At 36.6% G+C, this 15,772-nt stretch overlaps 2 protein-coding genes across 20 annotated transcripts in view; one reads left to right on the top strand and one right to left on the bottom strand.

Annotated features, from left to right (window-relative positions):
- The window catches only part of C2CD6 (C2 calcium dependent domain containing 6), a 146,109-nt gene that overhangs the window by 17,006 nt on the left and 113,331 nt on the right, over positions 1-15,772 (top strand). For all 19 annotated transcript variants that reach the window (XR_003519454.1, XR_003519455.1, XR_003519452.1 and 16 more), the window contains exon 2: positions 14,403-14,489. Coding sequence is in view for 13 of the 19 variants with exons in the window: in XM_027591437.1 (XP_027447238.1) it covers positions 14,403-14,489 (87 nt within the window). In the remaining 6 variants the exon portion in view is untranslated. The remainder of the gene's footprint in view (positions 1-14,402; positions 14,490-15,772) is intronic.
- On the bottom strand, positions 2,363-2,749 carry LOC113920963 (40S ribosomal protein S15a-like). The gene has a single exon (XM_035726919.1). The coding sequence runs from the start codon at positions 2,744-2,746 to the stop codon at positions 2,363-2,365; it is 384 nt and encodes a 127-aa protein (XP_035582812.1). The 5' UTR covers positions 2,747-2,749.

The following is a 15,772-nucleotide window of genomic DNA, read 5'->3' as shown; positions in this document are numbered from 1 at the left end:
ATGTGATGTATCACATTGATTATTTTGTGAATTTGGAACCACCCTTGCCTCCCAGGAATAAGTCCCACTTGCTCGTGGTGAATGACTTTTTAAATGTATTGTTGGATTCAGTTTGCTAATATTTTGTTGAGGATTTTTGCATCTGTGTTCATCAGAGATACTGGTTTGTAGTTCTCTTTTTTGTAGTGTCTTTGTTTTTGGTATCAGGGTAATGCTGGCCTCATAGAATGAATTTGGAAGTTTTCCTTGCTCTTTTATTTTTTTTGGAATAGTTTAAAAGAATAGGTATTATCCCTTCTTTAAATGTTTGGTAGAATTCCCCTTGAAGCTGTCTGGTGCTAGACTTTTGTTCAGAGTTTTTTGATTATTGATTCAATTTCATTGCTGATAATTGGTCTGTTCAAATTTTGTATTTCTTCCTGGTTCAGTTTTGGGTGGTTGTATGTTTCTAGGAATTTATCCATTTCTTCTAGGTTGCCCATTTGTTGGCATATAATTTTTCATAATATTCTCTTACAGGTTCTCTTTCATTTCTGATTTTGAGTCCTCTTTTTTTTTTTTTTTTTTTTTTTTTTTGCTTGTTGAGTCTGGCTAAAGGTTTATCAATTTTGTTGACCATTTCAAGGAACCAGCTTCTCGTTTCATTGATGTATTCTATTTTTTTTTTTTTTTTAGTTTCTATTTAACTTATTTCTGCTATAATCTTATTATTTCCTTTCTTCTACTGATTTTTTTACTTTGTTCCTCTTTTTCTGTCTCTGGTAGGTGTAAGTTTGGGTTGTTTGTTTGAGATTTTTCTTCCTTCTTGAGGTAGGCTTGTATTGCTATAAACTTAGAACAGCTTTTCTGTATTCCAGTGGTTTTTGACTGTTGTATATTCATTTTCTTTTGTCTCCATGTGTTTTTTGACTTCCTCTTTGATTTCTTGGTTGACCCATTCATTGTTGAGTAGCAGGTTATTTAACCTCGATGTACTTTTGTTCTTTCCAGATTTTTTCTTGTGATTAATTTCTAGTTTCATAGTGTTGTGGTCTGAAAAGATGAATGATATAACTTTAGTCTTTTTGAATTTGTTCATACTCGATTTGTCACCTAACATGGTATCTATTCTGGATAACATTTCATGTGCACTTGAAAAGAATGTATATTCTGCTGTTTTGGATAGCATGTTCTGAATATATCTGTTATATCCATTTGGTCCAATGTGTCATTCAAAGCCACTTGTTGATTTTCTGTTTGGATGATCTATTGAGATAAGTGGGGTGTCGATGTCCCCTCCTATTGTATTGCCATCAATTACTTCCTTATGTTTGTTAATAGGTACCTTATGTATTTGAGTGCTCCCATGTTAGGTGCATAAATATTTACAATTGTTATATCTTCTTGTTCCCTTTATGAATATGTAGTGTCCTTTATCTCTTGTTACAGTCTTTGTTTTGAAGTCTATTTTGTTTGAAGCCTACTAAGTATCACTGCCCTGGGTTTCTTTTCATCTTCATTTGTATGATAAATGTTTTTCCATCCCTTCCTTCACTTTCTTTTTTGTTTGTTTGTTTATTTTTAAAGTAGGCTCCATGCCCAGCATGAAGCCCAGTGCAGGGCTTGAACTCATGACCCTGAGATCAAGACCTGAGCTGAGATCAAGAGTCAGATGCTTAACCAACTGAGCACCCAGGCACTTTCATCCCTTCACTTTCAATCTGCATGTGTCTTTAGGTCTGAGATGAATCTCCTATAGGCAGCGTATAGGTCTTGCTTTTTTATTCATTCCATCACCTTATGTCTTTTGATCAGAAAGTTTAGTCTATATCCAAAGTAATTATTGATAGATATGTACTTATTGCCATTTTGTTGTTTTATGGTTATTTTTAAAAAATATTTATTTATTTGACAGAGAGAGACAGCGAGAGAGGGAACACAAGCAGGCTTCATTTGGAGCAGGGAGCCTGATGTGGGGCTCGATCCCAGGACCCTGGGATCATGACCTGAGCCGAAGGCAGCTGCTTAATGACTGAGCCACCCAGGGGCCCCAGTTTTATGGTTATTTTTATAGTTCTTTTCCTTTTCTCTCTTGTTCTCTTCTTTCATGGTTTGCTGGCTTTCTTTAGTGCTTGGATTCCTTTTCTTTATTTTTTGCATATCTATTATAGGTTTTTGATTTGTGGTTACCATTAGGTTTATATATAACATCTTGTGTGTATAACAGTTTATATTAAGTTGATATTGGCTTAAGTTTGAACCAATTCTGAAAGCAATAAATTTTTACTCTTCTCCCAACCCCTACATTTCAGATATATAGTGTCATTGTTTGTTTTTATTTTTTTCCATTGAGGCATTTTATTTGCACGTATGTACTACATCCCTAGAAAAAGAATCCCAGGATTTTCCCTCCTTTGTGTTTTTGTCTTGCTTCTTCATGGTCCATGATGCCAGCTGAGGTTGTCAGTACAGTGAAAGCAAACTGGCAGGATGGGAGCAGGTTATTCTGCCATTTTTCTAGATCTTTCGGTTGTACATCAAATCTGGGACTGATCACTCCACACTTGTTTAACCTGTCTATGAGGCTCACAACAATTTTCCCCATTCTGTGATCATCAGTGATTTCAAATTCACCAATGTAACCATGCTTCATCATCACAGTGAGAAACTGGATGATGACTTTGGAGCATGGCCTAATAAGAACCTGGCGTTTGCCTCTGTTTTCAGCATTGTTAATGCTCTTGAGAGCATCTTCCAGGACATTCATGCGCACTATTATGGTGGCATAGAAAGTTGGTGGAAAGAGGACAGGAGGGGTGAGTGCACAGTTATGAAAAGCAGGTGGCCTATTGCTATAGTGTCATTGTTAAAATACTTTTATGACTCTCTTCACCGATTTTTACAGATATACTTAATTTTACTGCTTTTGTGCCTTCTGCTTTTCTTACTTCTGTTTATGGTCTTTTCTTTCCACTCAATCCCCTTTAACATTTCTTGTAAGACTTGGTTTAGTGGTGGTGAATTTCTTTAACTTTTGTTCATCTGGAAACTCTATCTCTCCTTCTATTCTGAATGATAGCCTTGCAGGGTAGAGTACTCTTGGTTGCATATTTTTGTTTGTTTGTTTCAGCACTTTGAATATATCATGTTACTTTCTTCTGGCCTGCAAAATTTCTACTGAAAAATTAGCTGATAGACTTAAGTGGTTTCATTTGTATGTAACTGTTTTCTCTTGTTGCTTTTAAAATTCCCTCTTTAGGGCGCCTGGGCGGCTCAGTTGGTTAAGCAACTGCCTTCGACTCAGGCCATGATCCTGGAGTCCCGGGATCGAGTCCCGCATCGGGCTCCCTGCTCAGCAGGGAGTCTGCTTTTCCCTCTGACCTTCCTACCTCTCATGCTCTCTCTCTACCATTCTCTCTCTCTCTCAATAAATAAATAAATAAAAATCTTAAAAAAAAAAATAAAATTCCCTCTTTATAATTACTTATTGCCACTTTAATTACCCTGTGTCTTTGTGTGGGCCTCCTTGGGTTGATTTTGTTGGCGGCTTTCTGTGCGTGCTAGATCTGGATATTTGTTTCCTTCTCCAGATTTGGGTTGGTTTCAGATATTTTTTTTTGCAAATTTTCTGTTCCCTTCTTTCTCTTTTCTCCTTCTGTGATCCTTATAATGCAAACATTGTTACACTTGATGGTGTCACTGAGTTCCCTTAATCTATGCTCATTTTGGGGGGGCACCTGGGTGGCTCAGTTGATTAAGTGTCTGACTTCAGCTCAAGTCATGATCTCAGGGTCCTGGGATCAAGCTCTTTGTTGGACTCCCCACTCAGCAGGAAGTCTGTTTCTCCCTCTCCCTCTGCCCCTTCTCCTCCCCCTGCTTGTGCTCCCTCTGTCTCTCTCTCAAGTAAATAAATAAAATCTTTAAAAAAAAAAATCTTTTCTCATTTTTTATTATTTTTCTTTCTCCTGTTCAGTTTGATTTTCATTATTCTGTTTCCCAGCTCACTGATCTGTTCTTTTGCTCCCTCTAGTCTACAATTTATTCCCTCTAGTGTATTTTTAAATTCAGTTATTGTGTTCATCATTTCTGATTCATGCTTTTTTATGTTTTCTCTCTCTTTGTTGAAGTTCTTGGGGTTCTCTCTTTTCTCAAGTCCAGTGAGAATCTTTGTGACCATTACTTTAAATTCTTTATCAGGCATGTTACTTATCTCTGTTTCATTTGGCTATCTTTTATTTTGTCCTATTCTTTAATTTGGGACATATTCCTCTGTCTCCTCATTTTGCCAGGCTCTCTGTGTCTATGTGTTATGAAAGCCAACTACATCTCCTGCTATTCAAGTAGTGGCCTTATGAAGAGGAGGACCTGTAGTGGCCTATACTGCAATGCCCCCTGTTCCCTAGAACCAGGTGCTTCAGGGGTATCTCCTAAGTGTGCAGTGTACTTCCTGTTGTGGTTGAGCTCTGTTTGCCTTCAGTACGATCATCAGCAATGGCCTTGTTTGCTTGTTGTGGGCAAGGTTTAGTCCCCATGCTGTAAGGGGCCAGTCTGTGGTCACCTCAGGCTTGAGTTGGGTCAGACCAGATGTCTGCACTCAGCTTGTTTGTTAGAACTACAGTTGCAGTGAAGTGCAGAACACTCTCCCTGCATTGTCCCTTGGAAGGCTTTGTTGGTGGGCAGGGCCTACAGTAAGACCAGATGTTTGCCCCAGTTTCTCTGTTGGAGGTTGCAGTGACCCTGAACTACTGAGTGCTCTCTGTGTGCTGCCCTCTGTGAGGTTTTTGTTGGTGGTTGGGGCCACTAGTCAGATTATATGTCTGCCCCCAGCCTTGGGCCACAGTTGAACTGGTGTGTGTGGTTGGCTTCTCCTCTCCCCAGGGCAGGAGTTACTTTGGAGTGGTGCTGGCCACTAGGCTGCTTGCACAATGCCATGTTTTTGGCACCTCCTTGGATAGACTCCTGTCTAGTGGGGAGAGTTAGATGACATGGATCTGCAGGAGAAAGTGGGGGTGTGGTGCACTGTTAGCAAGCTGGTGGAAAATATTTGGGCTGCTTTCCACAAGTGTCAGTGAATGTAGACTGGTGGGCAGGAGAAAGAAGTGGTACCAGCTAGCTCCTTTGTTCTTAGATAAGCTTCACAAAGGAACTTGCCCTTCCTGTGCAGGCTCTGAGACCAGCAAAGAATTCTTTCGGGATACACCAGGTGCCTCAGAAACTTCTGCTTCTATGCTGTAACTTGGCAGGGTTTTTGTCATGCTGTCTTTTTAATGCCAAGGACACAGTTTTCTATAGCCCTTTGGCTCTTGCAGAGCCAAGCCTGCCTATTTTTAATGTTCCTGGTCTTTAGCCCCACTGATTGTAAAAACTTGCAAAGTTAAGCCCCTCTAGTTTCAGAGTCAAATGTTATGGGGATTCATCTTCCCAATGCAGGTCCCCCATGCCTGGGGTGACTGATAGGGGATTTGCTCCTCCTCTTCTTCATGCCTGCAGTGTCCCTCCCACCTGCAGTCAGTCTTGCTGGTCAGTTTGTTTCCTGATTGTGTCTCTAGCCTTCCTACCATTTTTTGATGTGGCCTCCTCTCTACAATTAACTGTGGAAAGCCTAATCTGCCAATCTTCCCATCATTTTCTGGGTTAGTTACACTGATGTGGGTGTTATCTTGGTGTGTCTGTGGGGGCAAGATGAGACTAGGATCCTCCCACTCCACTGTCTTCCCCAGCATTTGACATTTTAAGTATTATGTGCCATAATGTGGACCTCCTTGGGTTCATCTTGTTTGGGACTCTCTGTGTTTCTTGGATTTGGATGTCTATTTCCATCTTCAGATTAGGAAAGTTTTCTGTTATTATTTCCTCTAATAACTTTTTTTATACCTTTCTCTCTCTCATTCACCTGGGACTCCTATAATGTTTGTTCACTTCATGTTGTCCAAGAGATCTCTTACTCTATCCTCAGTTTTGTTTTTTTTTTTTAAGTTCTCTTTACTGTTCAGCTTTTGTGCTTTCTATTACCCTTTCTTCTAGTTCACTGATACATTCTTCTGCATTTTCTAATTTACTCTCAAGTCCTCTAGTGTGTTTTTCATTTCAGTTATGGTATTCTTTAACTCTGATTGGTTCTTTTTCATATTTTCTATCTCTATATTGACAGACTACTGAGTTCCCTCTTTGCTCCAGTCCAGTATGTTTACAATTATTACTTTAAATTCTTTTAGGCATCTTGCTTATCTTTGTTTCATTTAGTTTTTTTTCTGAAGTTTTTTCCTGTTCTTTCTTTTGGAACATATTTTTCTGTCTCCCCATTTTGCTTGACTTTCTGTGTTTATTTGTATGGATTAGGCAGAAAGACTACTTCTCCTAACCTTGAAGGAATGTTTTTGTGTATGGTGTCCTCTATGTAGACTGTGTGTCCCTGGTGACTATTGGTGGCTGGCTGGAGCTGTGGCAGTATATGCTAGTTACTGTTTGAAACTGTGGCTTTTTATGGAATAAATAAATAAGCCCAAAAAGAATTTTAAAAAGACAAGACAAATTTTAAAAACTTAAAAACATAAAAATAAAGATAATTTTTAAATAAAATTTATACATGTAGCTTATTTTCTGTGCCCCAGCACCACAGAGGCTGGGGCACAGAAAATAATGTTATGGGGATTCATCTTCCCAATGCAGGTCCCCCATGCCTGGGGTGACTGATATGGGATTTGCTCCTCCTCCTCTTCATGCCTGCAGTGTCCCTCCCTCCTGCAGTCAGTCTTGCTGGTCAGTTTATAGACTCTGGGTTCACTGAGGTTGTGAGCTCACTGTGAGCCAGATCCCTTACTGGTCTGGGCTTTTAAGGTGGAAGGAGAGAGAGCATTCCCACATCTCCTTGGCCTTTTTAAGCCTTGGATTTTTTTTTTTTTTTTGTGCCCCAGTGCAATTGGGACTGGTGTGGTCTTGTGGATCCTGGGCTTGCTGAGGTCACAAGCTTGCTGTGACAATTGGATCTGCCCATTATCATGTCCAAATACTGCTCTAGTCTAGGCTTTGTTGTCTCTCTTATATACTAGTTCCTCTTTTAAACTGCAGGTTTTTGTTTGTGCCCAAGGACAGAGGAATCTGTTTCCAGTTCCTCAGTACTATCCCTTCCCACTGCCATTCGCAGTATCCTGGGGGTGGGGGTTATCTTTGTTACCACATCTCTGTTTATATTGCTGTTCTCCCATTCATCTCTCTCTCTTTGGTTTTCAGAAGCTGTTCAGTCAGCCTTCAGTTTTTCTTCGGGAGGAATTTTTCTATTAATAGGTATAATTTGGTGTATTCTGTGGAGGAAGTGAGTTCAGGGTCTTCCTGTATCACCATCATGGACTGGAATGTCTTTTTTTTTTTTTAAGATATTTATTTGAGAGACAGAATGAGAGAGAGAGAGAGCATGAGAGGGGGGAGGGCCAGAGGGAGACAGCAGACTCCCCGCTGAGCAGGGAGCCCGATGCGGGACTCCATCCTGGGACTCCAGGATCATGACCTGAGCTGAAGGCAGTCACTTCACCAACTCTGCCACCCCGGTGCCCGGACTGGAATGTCTTAATTGTGTTTTATCCCCTTTTCTTGTTTAAGTTAGTGCTTTGTATATTTTATTGGGAATTGATATCCTACCAGTATTGAATCTTTCCATCTGTGAACGTGTAATATTTGCCATGCATTTAGATCTTTAATTTCACTTAGAAATGTTTTGTTGTTTTCAGTGCACAAGTCTTAATGTTTTTTTCTGTTAAGTTTATTATTTTATTATGCTTCTTCTGTTAAATTTATTATATTTCTTCTGTTAAATTTATTCCTAAGGATTTTGTTATTTTGGTGCTATCTCAAGATATACTTGTTTTCATTGCTGTTATATAGAAATACAAAATATTTTTTTTGTATTTTCTTGTATCCTGATATTTCATTGAGCTTGTTTATTAGTTCTAGTAATTTCTTTTTGTGTGTGTGGATTTCTTTAGACTTTCTATATATATGGGAGTGTAATGCCTGTATATAAAGACCAGTTTTACCCCTTTCTTTCAAATGTGGATACTTTTTATTTCTTTTTCTTGTCTGACTGTTTTGGATATAACCTACAGTACAATGCTGAGTAAAAGTAGTGAGTGAACATTTGCCTTACTGATCTTAGAGAAAAAGCATTCAGTCTTTCACCATTGAGTATGATGTTAGGTAAGTTCCTTCCTATTCCTAGTCTGTTCAGAGTTTTTATTAAGAATGAATTTTAGATTTTGTCAAATATGTTTCCTGTATCTCTTGAAACGATCATGTGATTTTTGTTGTTTTTTTGGACATTTTTATTAATATGGTTTGTTACGTTAATTGATTTTCAGATGGAAAAATCCCACTTTGTCATGGCATATGGTCCTCTTTATATGTTGCTGGATTTGGCTTACTCATTTTGTTGAGGATTTTTGCCTCTATTCATGAGGAATATTGACCTGTTGTTTTCTCATCTTGCAATATCTGTCTGGCTTTGGTATGAGCATAATTTTGACCTCATAGAATATCTTGGGGAGTGTTCCTTCGTCTTCCTCCCCACCCTCCTTTTTTTTCCCTGAAAGAGTTTGTGAAGGATTTTATAATTTCTTCTTTAAGTGTTTGGTAGAATTCACCAGTGAAAGAGTCTGGGCCTGAGTTTTTCTTTTTAGGCAGTTTTAGTTACTAATTCAATTTCTTTACTTATTATACGTCTTTTCAGATATTCTTTCTTCTTGAGTCAGTTTTGGTAATTTGTGTCTTTCTAGGAATTTTTCCATTTCACCTAAATTGTCTAATTTGTTAGCATAAAATTTATAGTTTTAGTTTATATGCCTTATATGGCAATAAGCTTGGAGATAACAATGAATTTTAGGATTTTGAGATGGGGAGATCATCCGGATTATCTGAGTTGGGCCCTAAATGTAATCACAAATGCCTTTATAAGAGAGAGGTAGAGGGGTACTTGCGTGGCTCAGTCGGTTAAGCTCTGCCTTCGGCTCAGGTCATGGTCTTGGGGTCCTGGGATCGAGTCCCGTGTTGGGCTTCCTGTTCAGCAGGGAGCCTGTTTCTCCCTCTGCCCTTCCCTCTGCTCATGCTTTCTCTTTCTCGCTCTCAAATAAATAAATAAAATCTTTAAAAAAAGAGAGCGGTAGAGGTATGCTGTTGAGGACATATCTAGTAATGGAATTTCTGGGTCATAATTATATATACGCTCAAATTCAGTACATAATACTAAAGAGTTTTTCAAAGAAGATAGGCCAATTTATATTCTTACTGGCAGTGTATTAGAATTCTAGTTACTCCACATCCTTGCCACTTGATATTGTCAGTATCTTTATTTTTAACTATCCGAGAAATATGTTAGTGTTATCACTTTGCGTTGTTAACTTTTTTCCCCTGATGACTAATGAGGGTGAGTTCCCTTCCAAATGCTTACTAACCATCACATAAGCTCTTTTGTGATGAAATGCCTATTGAAGTCTCTTTTTCATTTTTCTTTTGGACTGTTGGTCTTTTTCTTATTAATTTGTATAAGTTTGTATATATATTCTAGTTATAGGCTCTTTGTCACTTGTATCATACATGTTGTAAATATTTTCTTCCAAATATGTATGACATCTTTTGATAAACAGAAGTTATTAAATTTAATGGAGTTTACTGTATCAAACTTTCTTATTTATGGTTATTGCTCTTTGTGTTCTGTTTTGGAAATATTCTCATGTATTATCTTGTTATTGTTTTTCCTTTGACACCAAGATCAACAATTCACCTGTAATTGATTTTTGTGTATATGGTGTGAGTTATAAGTCAGATTTTCTTTTTTTTTCTCTCTCACCTTCTTCCTTTTATTCTCTCTCTTTTTTTTTTTTTTTTTTGGCATGGTGATTTCTACTTGACCTACCTTAGAGTGTTTTTTCTCTACTATTCTGCAGTACCAACTTTGTCACAAGTGAAGTGCCTGTGTCAGGGTCTATTTCTAGACTCTAATCAGTTTCTTTGGTGCATTTATCTATGCTTTTGCTATGTCTTCAAACATTAAGAAATGTCCTTATTTCTTTAATTTTTTAATACTTCATTTTGTTTTTCTTCAAGATGGTCTTAGCTATTCTTGGATTTTTCCATTTCCATATTAATTTTTGGAAAATCTCATCAATTTCTGTAGGAAAACTTTTCGGGACTTTGACACTGACCTCCATGCAGTTGAAAATCCATGTATAATTTTTGATTCCCTCCAAAATTTGATACTAATGTCTACTGTTAACTGGAAGTTTTACTGATGACATAAACAGTTGATTAACACATACTTTGTATGCTATATGTATTATATACTCTATTCTTACAATAAAGTAAAGAAAGGAAAGTGTTAAGAAAATCATAAGGAAATGAAAATACATTTATAGTACTGTACATATATTTATTGGAAAAAACTGCTGTATAAGTGCACCCACACAGTTCAAATTCATGTTATTTGATGGCCATCTGTGTGTGTGTGTGTGTATGTGTGTATATATATATATATATAGTGAAGCAATAATATTTACATATGTAAATATGTAAGTATAATATGAACATGTATATAATAGTATTTATTTATATGTAAGTATACATACTTATTATACCTAAGTATATGTATCTCAGTATAATATACATATGTATATTAATATAATAATGTAATAAAACTATACCTTGCTTCTTTATGCTTTTACACTTATTTACTCTGTCTAGGCTTCTCTCCCTCTAGTTCTTAGTTTTTTTCCTCTTCAAACTCACTTGAAGTAATCATCACCTCCTTCCCTAACACTTTGTCCCCACTCCCCTTATTTGCCACGTATTTATATGAGATACTTCGTAGGCATCCTGGATGGGGCTTGGTACTGGAATCTTATCTCTTGCTCCTCTTTTGCTCCAGGATTGTGGCCATTAATATTTGCTAAAAAGTGGACAATCAAATGAGGAACTAAGTATCAGTTTTATCTAAGGCTTTCTGGTAATGAGTCTAAACTGGGAACTATTCTGGAACCCCCTCCTCCATCTCAAATTGAAGGCAGCATGTATGAAATGGAGAAGGTAACCTGCTTCATTCTAAGCAGACTGTGCCTAGGTGGGAATATGCATGGAAACTGGCAGCTTAAAGCCTCCAGAAAGGCAGACTTAGGAAAGTGAGACAAATTATAGGCATTTAGCTGTGATTCTGTAGAAGAGGTCTCCAAATTGCTTTGACTGCACAGTCTTAACAGTGAAAAACATATGAACATCTATCACCACTGTGTATTTATTTATACATTACATAAATGTACTGTAATTTACTATATACATTTTACAATGTACAAAAAGTTAAAAATGATAAGCAGTATTTTGAAAAATGATTTCCATGTTCTTAGTGGAACAGAGCTCAATAAGCACTACTATTTTTGAAAAGCGTGATTTAATATTTGTGATGTAGTAATTTGAAGGTCTCATTCTAAGGCAAATTAATTATTTCAATATTTGGTTTTTAATGCTATTGTATTTGAAAAAGATACTTTCAAAGATTTGAAATTTCAAATGGAAGAGGTGCATCCTGGTTGTGCTTAGTAAAATCACATTTCTCATTTTTCATTTCTATTCTACTTTTCAAAGTTTTTAGTCCAGATTTTATCAGTAAAATGTCATCTTTCCTGTGTAATTAGTTCTGGCAAACTAATTGGAAGGCATTACATTTTTATATTTGAAAGGAAAAATGGTCTTCTAACCTGCTGAAACCCTTCTTTTGTGAGATTTTTAAACAGATGAGGAAATGGTTTCTAAGTTGTTAAAGTGTGATACCACGAGCTTGTAGGGTGCTCATAGCACATTTGCACACACACAATATAACACTGGATGAAAATACTTCCAATACTTTTCAAAATATTAACATGAGTTCATTTCAAAAAGAGTTATTTTCACACTTATTAAAATGTCACTCCCTTACTCTGAAAAGACAGATTAAGAAATATCCATTTTAAAATATTTGCTAGTTTATATACTGTTGATAGTTATTTGTCATCCCAGAAAAGGTTAGCAAATTTGGAACATTTGTCTTTTTCTAAGACCAAAGTACATGGTATATCTTTATGTTTGCCAACTTTTGAAAAATATTTTGCCATGAAATTTTTTATCCTCAGTCCTCATCTATTTGTAAAGCACACTGAATATGCTACTTAAGGTAAGTACTTCGTTAAGAGGTCAGTCCACTTAACAAATGCAATACCCTGAACTCATGAAGGCAGTAGTACGATCTCTCTGAGTATAAAACTCACACTTTTCCTCAGAATATTTGTCTACTGCTTATAGTTAGTTGTATGTGCTTACTTTCTTATTTGTTAAAGAAAGTTGTTGGATTCTAATATTTTCTTCCACTACTTTAGGGGATAATCCCTGGGCCTTGCTATGAGTGTCCTTGTTTCCTGTGGACAGAACCACAGAGAGTAAAAAAGAGTCATTGCTCCTGAGTTAGGTGGGGGAAAGAGGATTTAAAAAATATTTTTTGGAGTTAATAATTCCAGGTACTTGTAGTTTACAGAATGAATGGGAAGATCTGACCAATCAAATAAGTTATTCTTTTTTCCCATGTAGGAAATCTGGGTTGGATAAAGAAAAAGTAAAGATAAAAGTCTCTTATTTCAGCCGTTGTTCTTCTCATAGAGAAACTGTAATTGTTTTTTTGTTTTTGTTTTTCCCACCTCTCTGTCTTCAACACCAGACTGAATTTCCTAAGGACAAGAACACTTCAAACTGGAACCAGCCCAGTGCCAGGCATATAGTTGTGCCAGCACATAGGAAATGTTAATTAATGTAAAGACACTGAGGTTTCTTTTAGGGCTAAGAAGTAGGATTATACTGGAAAAGCTAAGCGTGTAGACTAGTGGGTTTCCAAATACATCTGTAATGGGGGAGAGTAGGTCAAAAAGGTCACTGGGGAAGAAGTGCAGAACAATGTAAGTGAGTATATAGACTTTTAAAAGATGTGCCATGAGGGACTTTTACTCAGAGTGGGGCCATAAGTGACATAGTAGAATTAACTGAAATAAAAATTCTCTTCAGGTTCAGGAGAAATTCTAGGTGGTATGAGTAGGCCTTATGAGACTAGCCTTTAGAACATTTGTTCAAGATTCTAATAGAATTTAGGCAAAGAGTTGTTTTGCTCATGTTGTGGCCACTGAAGAGAACTCTGCTCAGGTAAGGAAAGGAAAGTAAAAAGGTAGTGATCTGAGGGGAGAGAAGCAGTATTTTTGCCACGTAGTTAAGGATAAATTGAGCATGAGTGTTCTAAAGGATTTTCCCCCTATTATTTTGTATTTATTAAAATGCACATTCAAAGTAGACTTCCATAGTAAGGTTATCATAACATTAGGAAGCATGAGGGTCCACACTGAATACACATATAATGTACCACAGTTTGGTGTTTTTGTGACAATATAGTAATTGTCACTCAGTTACCTTAAACTACAAATTATACAAATACATAAAAATCATACATATAAAACCCATTAAGCCAATCAGATGCAGCAATAGCAAAATGACCCAACATATGTACAACAAATTTTTTCAGTACAACTCATGTGTTTGTTATATACCTTGAAGCAAAAATTTCAACATAACTCAGGATTTATTACATATATCAAAAATTGAAAAGACACAAAACAACAGATTCCTGGGAAGTTAATGTTTATAAGTAAGGCCATGTTGATTCAAGTTAGCAAAGGTTGGGGATAAATATAATTCTTTTCAAGGTAGATTTGTAATAGGTTTTCCCTATTCCCCTCACATCTCCCCTCCATTCACCTTCCTTCTCTTTCTCTTTAAAATCTATGCAAAAATGTCTTGTAATTTTTAAAAGTTAACTATCATGTGTAGCGACCAGAGCCCTTAGGAACAAAGTTAAATACCAACCCACAAATATCTGTTAGTGAAGTGGAGGAAATGACACAACTCAAAACCAAAAGCCATTTTTCCATTGCTCCATTCCCATTTACCTGCTCTTCCAAAGTATTAAATTGCCGTTCCTTCTGTGGCTGATTAACTGAACGAATATTGGAATAACTTGCAAGCAGGATCACTGCCATCTGTGGGATATAGTTCTTGGTCCACATCAGATTAAGACTAAAATGTGGTAATGATGGTCATTTTTAGTTAGCAAGCAGAGCTCATTATTCATGGTACTATGCCCTTCTCTTCTCTCTTGATTCCCTGAATGATTTTATATTTGTTTACATTTTGCTTCTCTGCCAACTTACTGGTAACCTTATTGAGGGTAGGGATGAGATTTCTACTCATATTAATATTCCACTGCCTAGAATAATACCTTTTACTTAGTAGATACTCATCAGATATTTGTTGAAATGAACTTCTATCTATTTGTTCTTTGCCTTCTAAAGTCTAATGTTAATTTATTCACATTGTAGATGCTGAGAAAAACTCTTAAAGGGTCTGAAAGTAAAGAACTGGAAATAACACCTGAAGTGCCAACTTTGATACCATTTGGGGACGTGGTATGTGAGATTCATCCTCCACAAACCTGTACAGATTATTTCTTAATTTATGTGAAGACTAGTTAATATTTATTATTTGATAATCAAAAAGTACATATAGAAAATGGTTCTCTCTGATAACATTTATGAATTGTTCATTTTTTCATCAAGTCAGAAAAGCATTCTGTAATCACTGAAATTATGGAAAGCATCTTGATTCACAGGAAAAAAAAAATGTTCTCTATATAGGGATTCCCAGACTCTAGTTACATCAGAATCGTCTGGTATACTTTTTAAAAAAACATTGATTCTCGGCCCCCACCTAAGATCTGCTAACTTAGAATCTGGGAATGGGGCCTAAGATTCAGTACTTTTATTGTGCTGGTCAGGTGATTGTATTTATTGTCAGATTTAGGAGCCTTTGAGCTATGATTGGAAAAGGTGTGGACCCCACACCTTTCCCTCAAGTCCCAGGAACAAAAGCAAACATACTCATGAATCATACATACAGACAAACACACAGGTGGGACCAAATATCTGGGCTGAGAACCAGAAAAAAATCTATTTTTTTCTTTGGGTGCTACAGAATATAGGACATGAGGATCTGTGTACATTCAGAACTATCAAATATTGTGACATTCTTTTACAGTTCTCTCTCTTCCCGAACATCATTAGAATAGTTAATGGATATGAAGTGAGAGAGTTTCTCTTGGCCTTCTTCTCTAGATCCTATCATATACTATACATTTTCTTGATTAAAAAATATATGATTTAATACCATGATTTTTGGGGGGGAAAAGTAAAATTGTATTAATGTATACATTTTGTTTTTACAAAACGAGCACAGTGTGCATTTATCCACATAACTTTATAGTGCTTTCGTATATCACAGTCAAAGTCACTGTTCGAATCTACTTAGAAAAAGATTACTTGAAATCACTTTTGGCTGTAAGCTATCATGCGTGCCATTATGTTGACGTACTGATTTCTGTAACCCATACTCTTGAGTGTGACATCTACAGTCCTTCAAAATTGATAACTTTAATTTCATTCACACTTCCTAACTTCGTAGTTTGTATTTTCCTTAGTTGAATTACATATTGCTAGATATTAATAACCTTCTTTTAAAAGTCCGCTGGAAGTTTTTGACAGATGTTTGGCATGTGATAGCTCCTCTCAGTGTATGATTTGTCATGTGACTTTCTCTCTGAAAGTTCTGTGATTTATTCTGAGGTATTTGGCAAGGCTTGTCCAAGTGTCTGCAATGAGAGCTACATCACAACCCACTATTCCTCTTTCTGATA

The sequence above is a fragment of the Zalophus californianus genome, chromosome 3, assembly GCF_009762305.2.
Source record: "Zalophus californianus isolate mZalCal1 chromosome 3, mZalCal1.pri.v2, whole genome shotgun sequence".
Taxonomy (NCBI): Eukaryota; Metazoa; Chordata; class Mammalia; order Carnivora; family Otariidae; genus Zalophus; species Zalophus californianus.
This window is presented reverse-complemented; position numbering and strand designations above follow the sequence as displayed.

What these genes read in the sequence shown, in the direction of transcription:
- LOC113920963 (XM_035726919.1), bottom strand. Translation starts at nt 2,746, where the DNA reads ATGAATGTCCTGGAAGATGCTCTCAAGAGCATTAACAATGCTGAAAAC.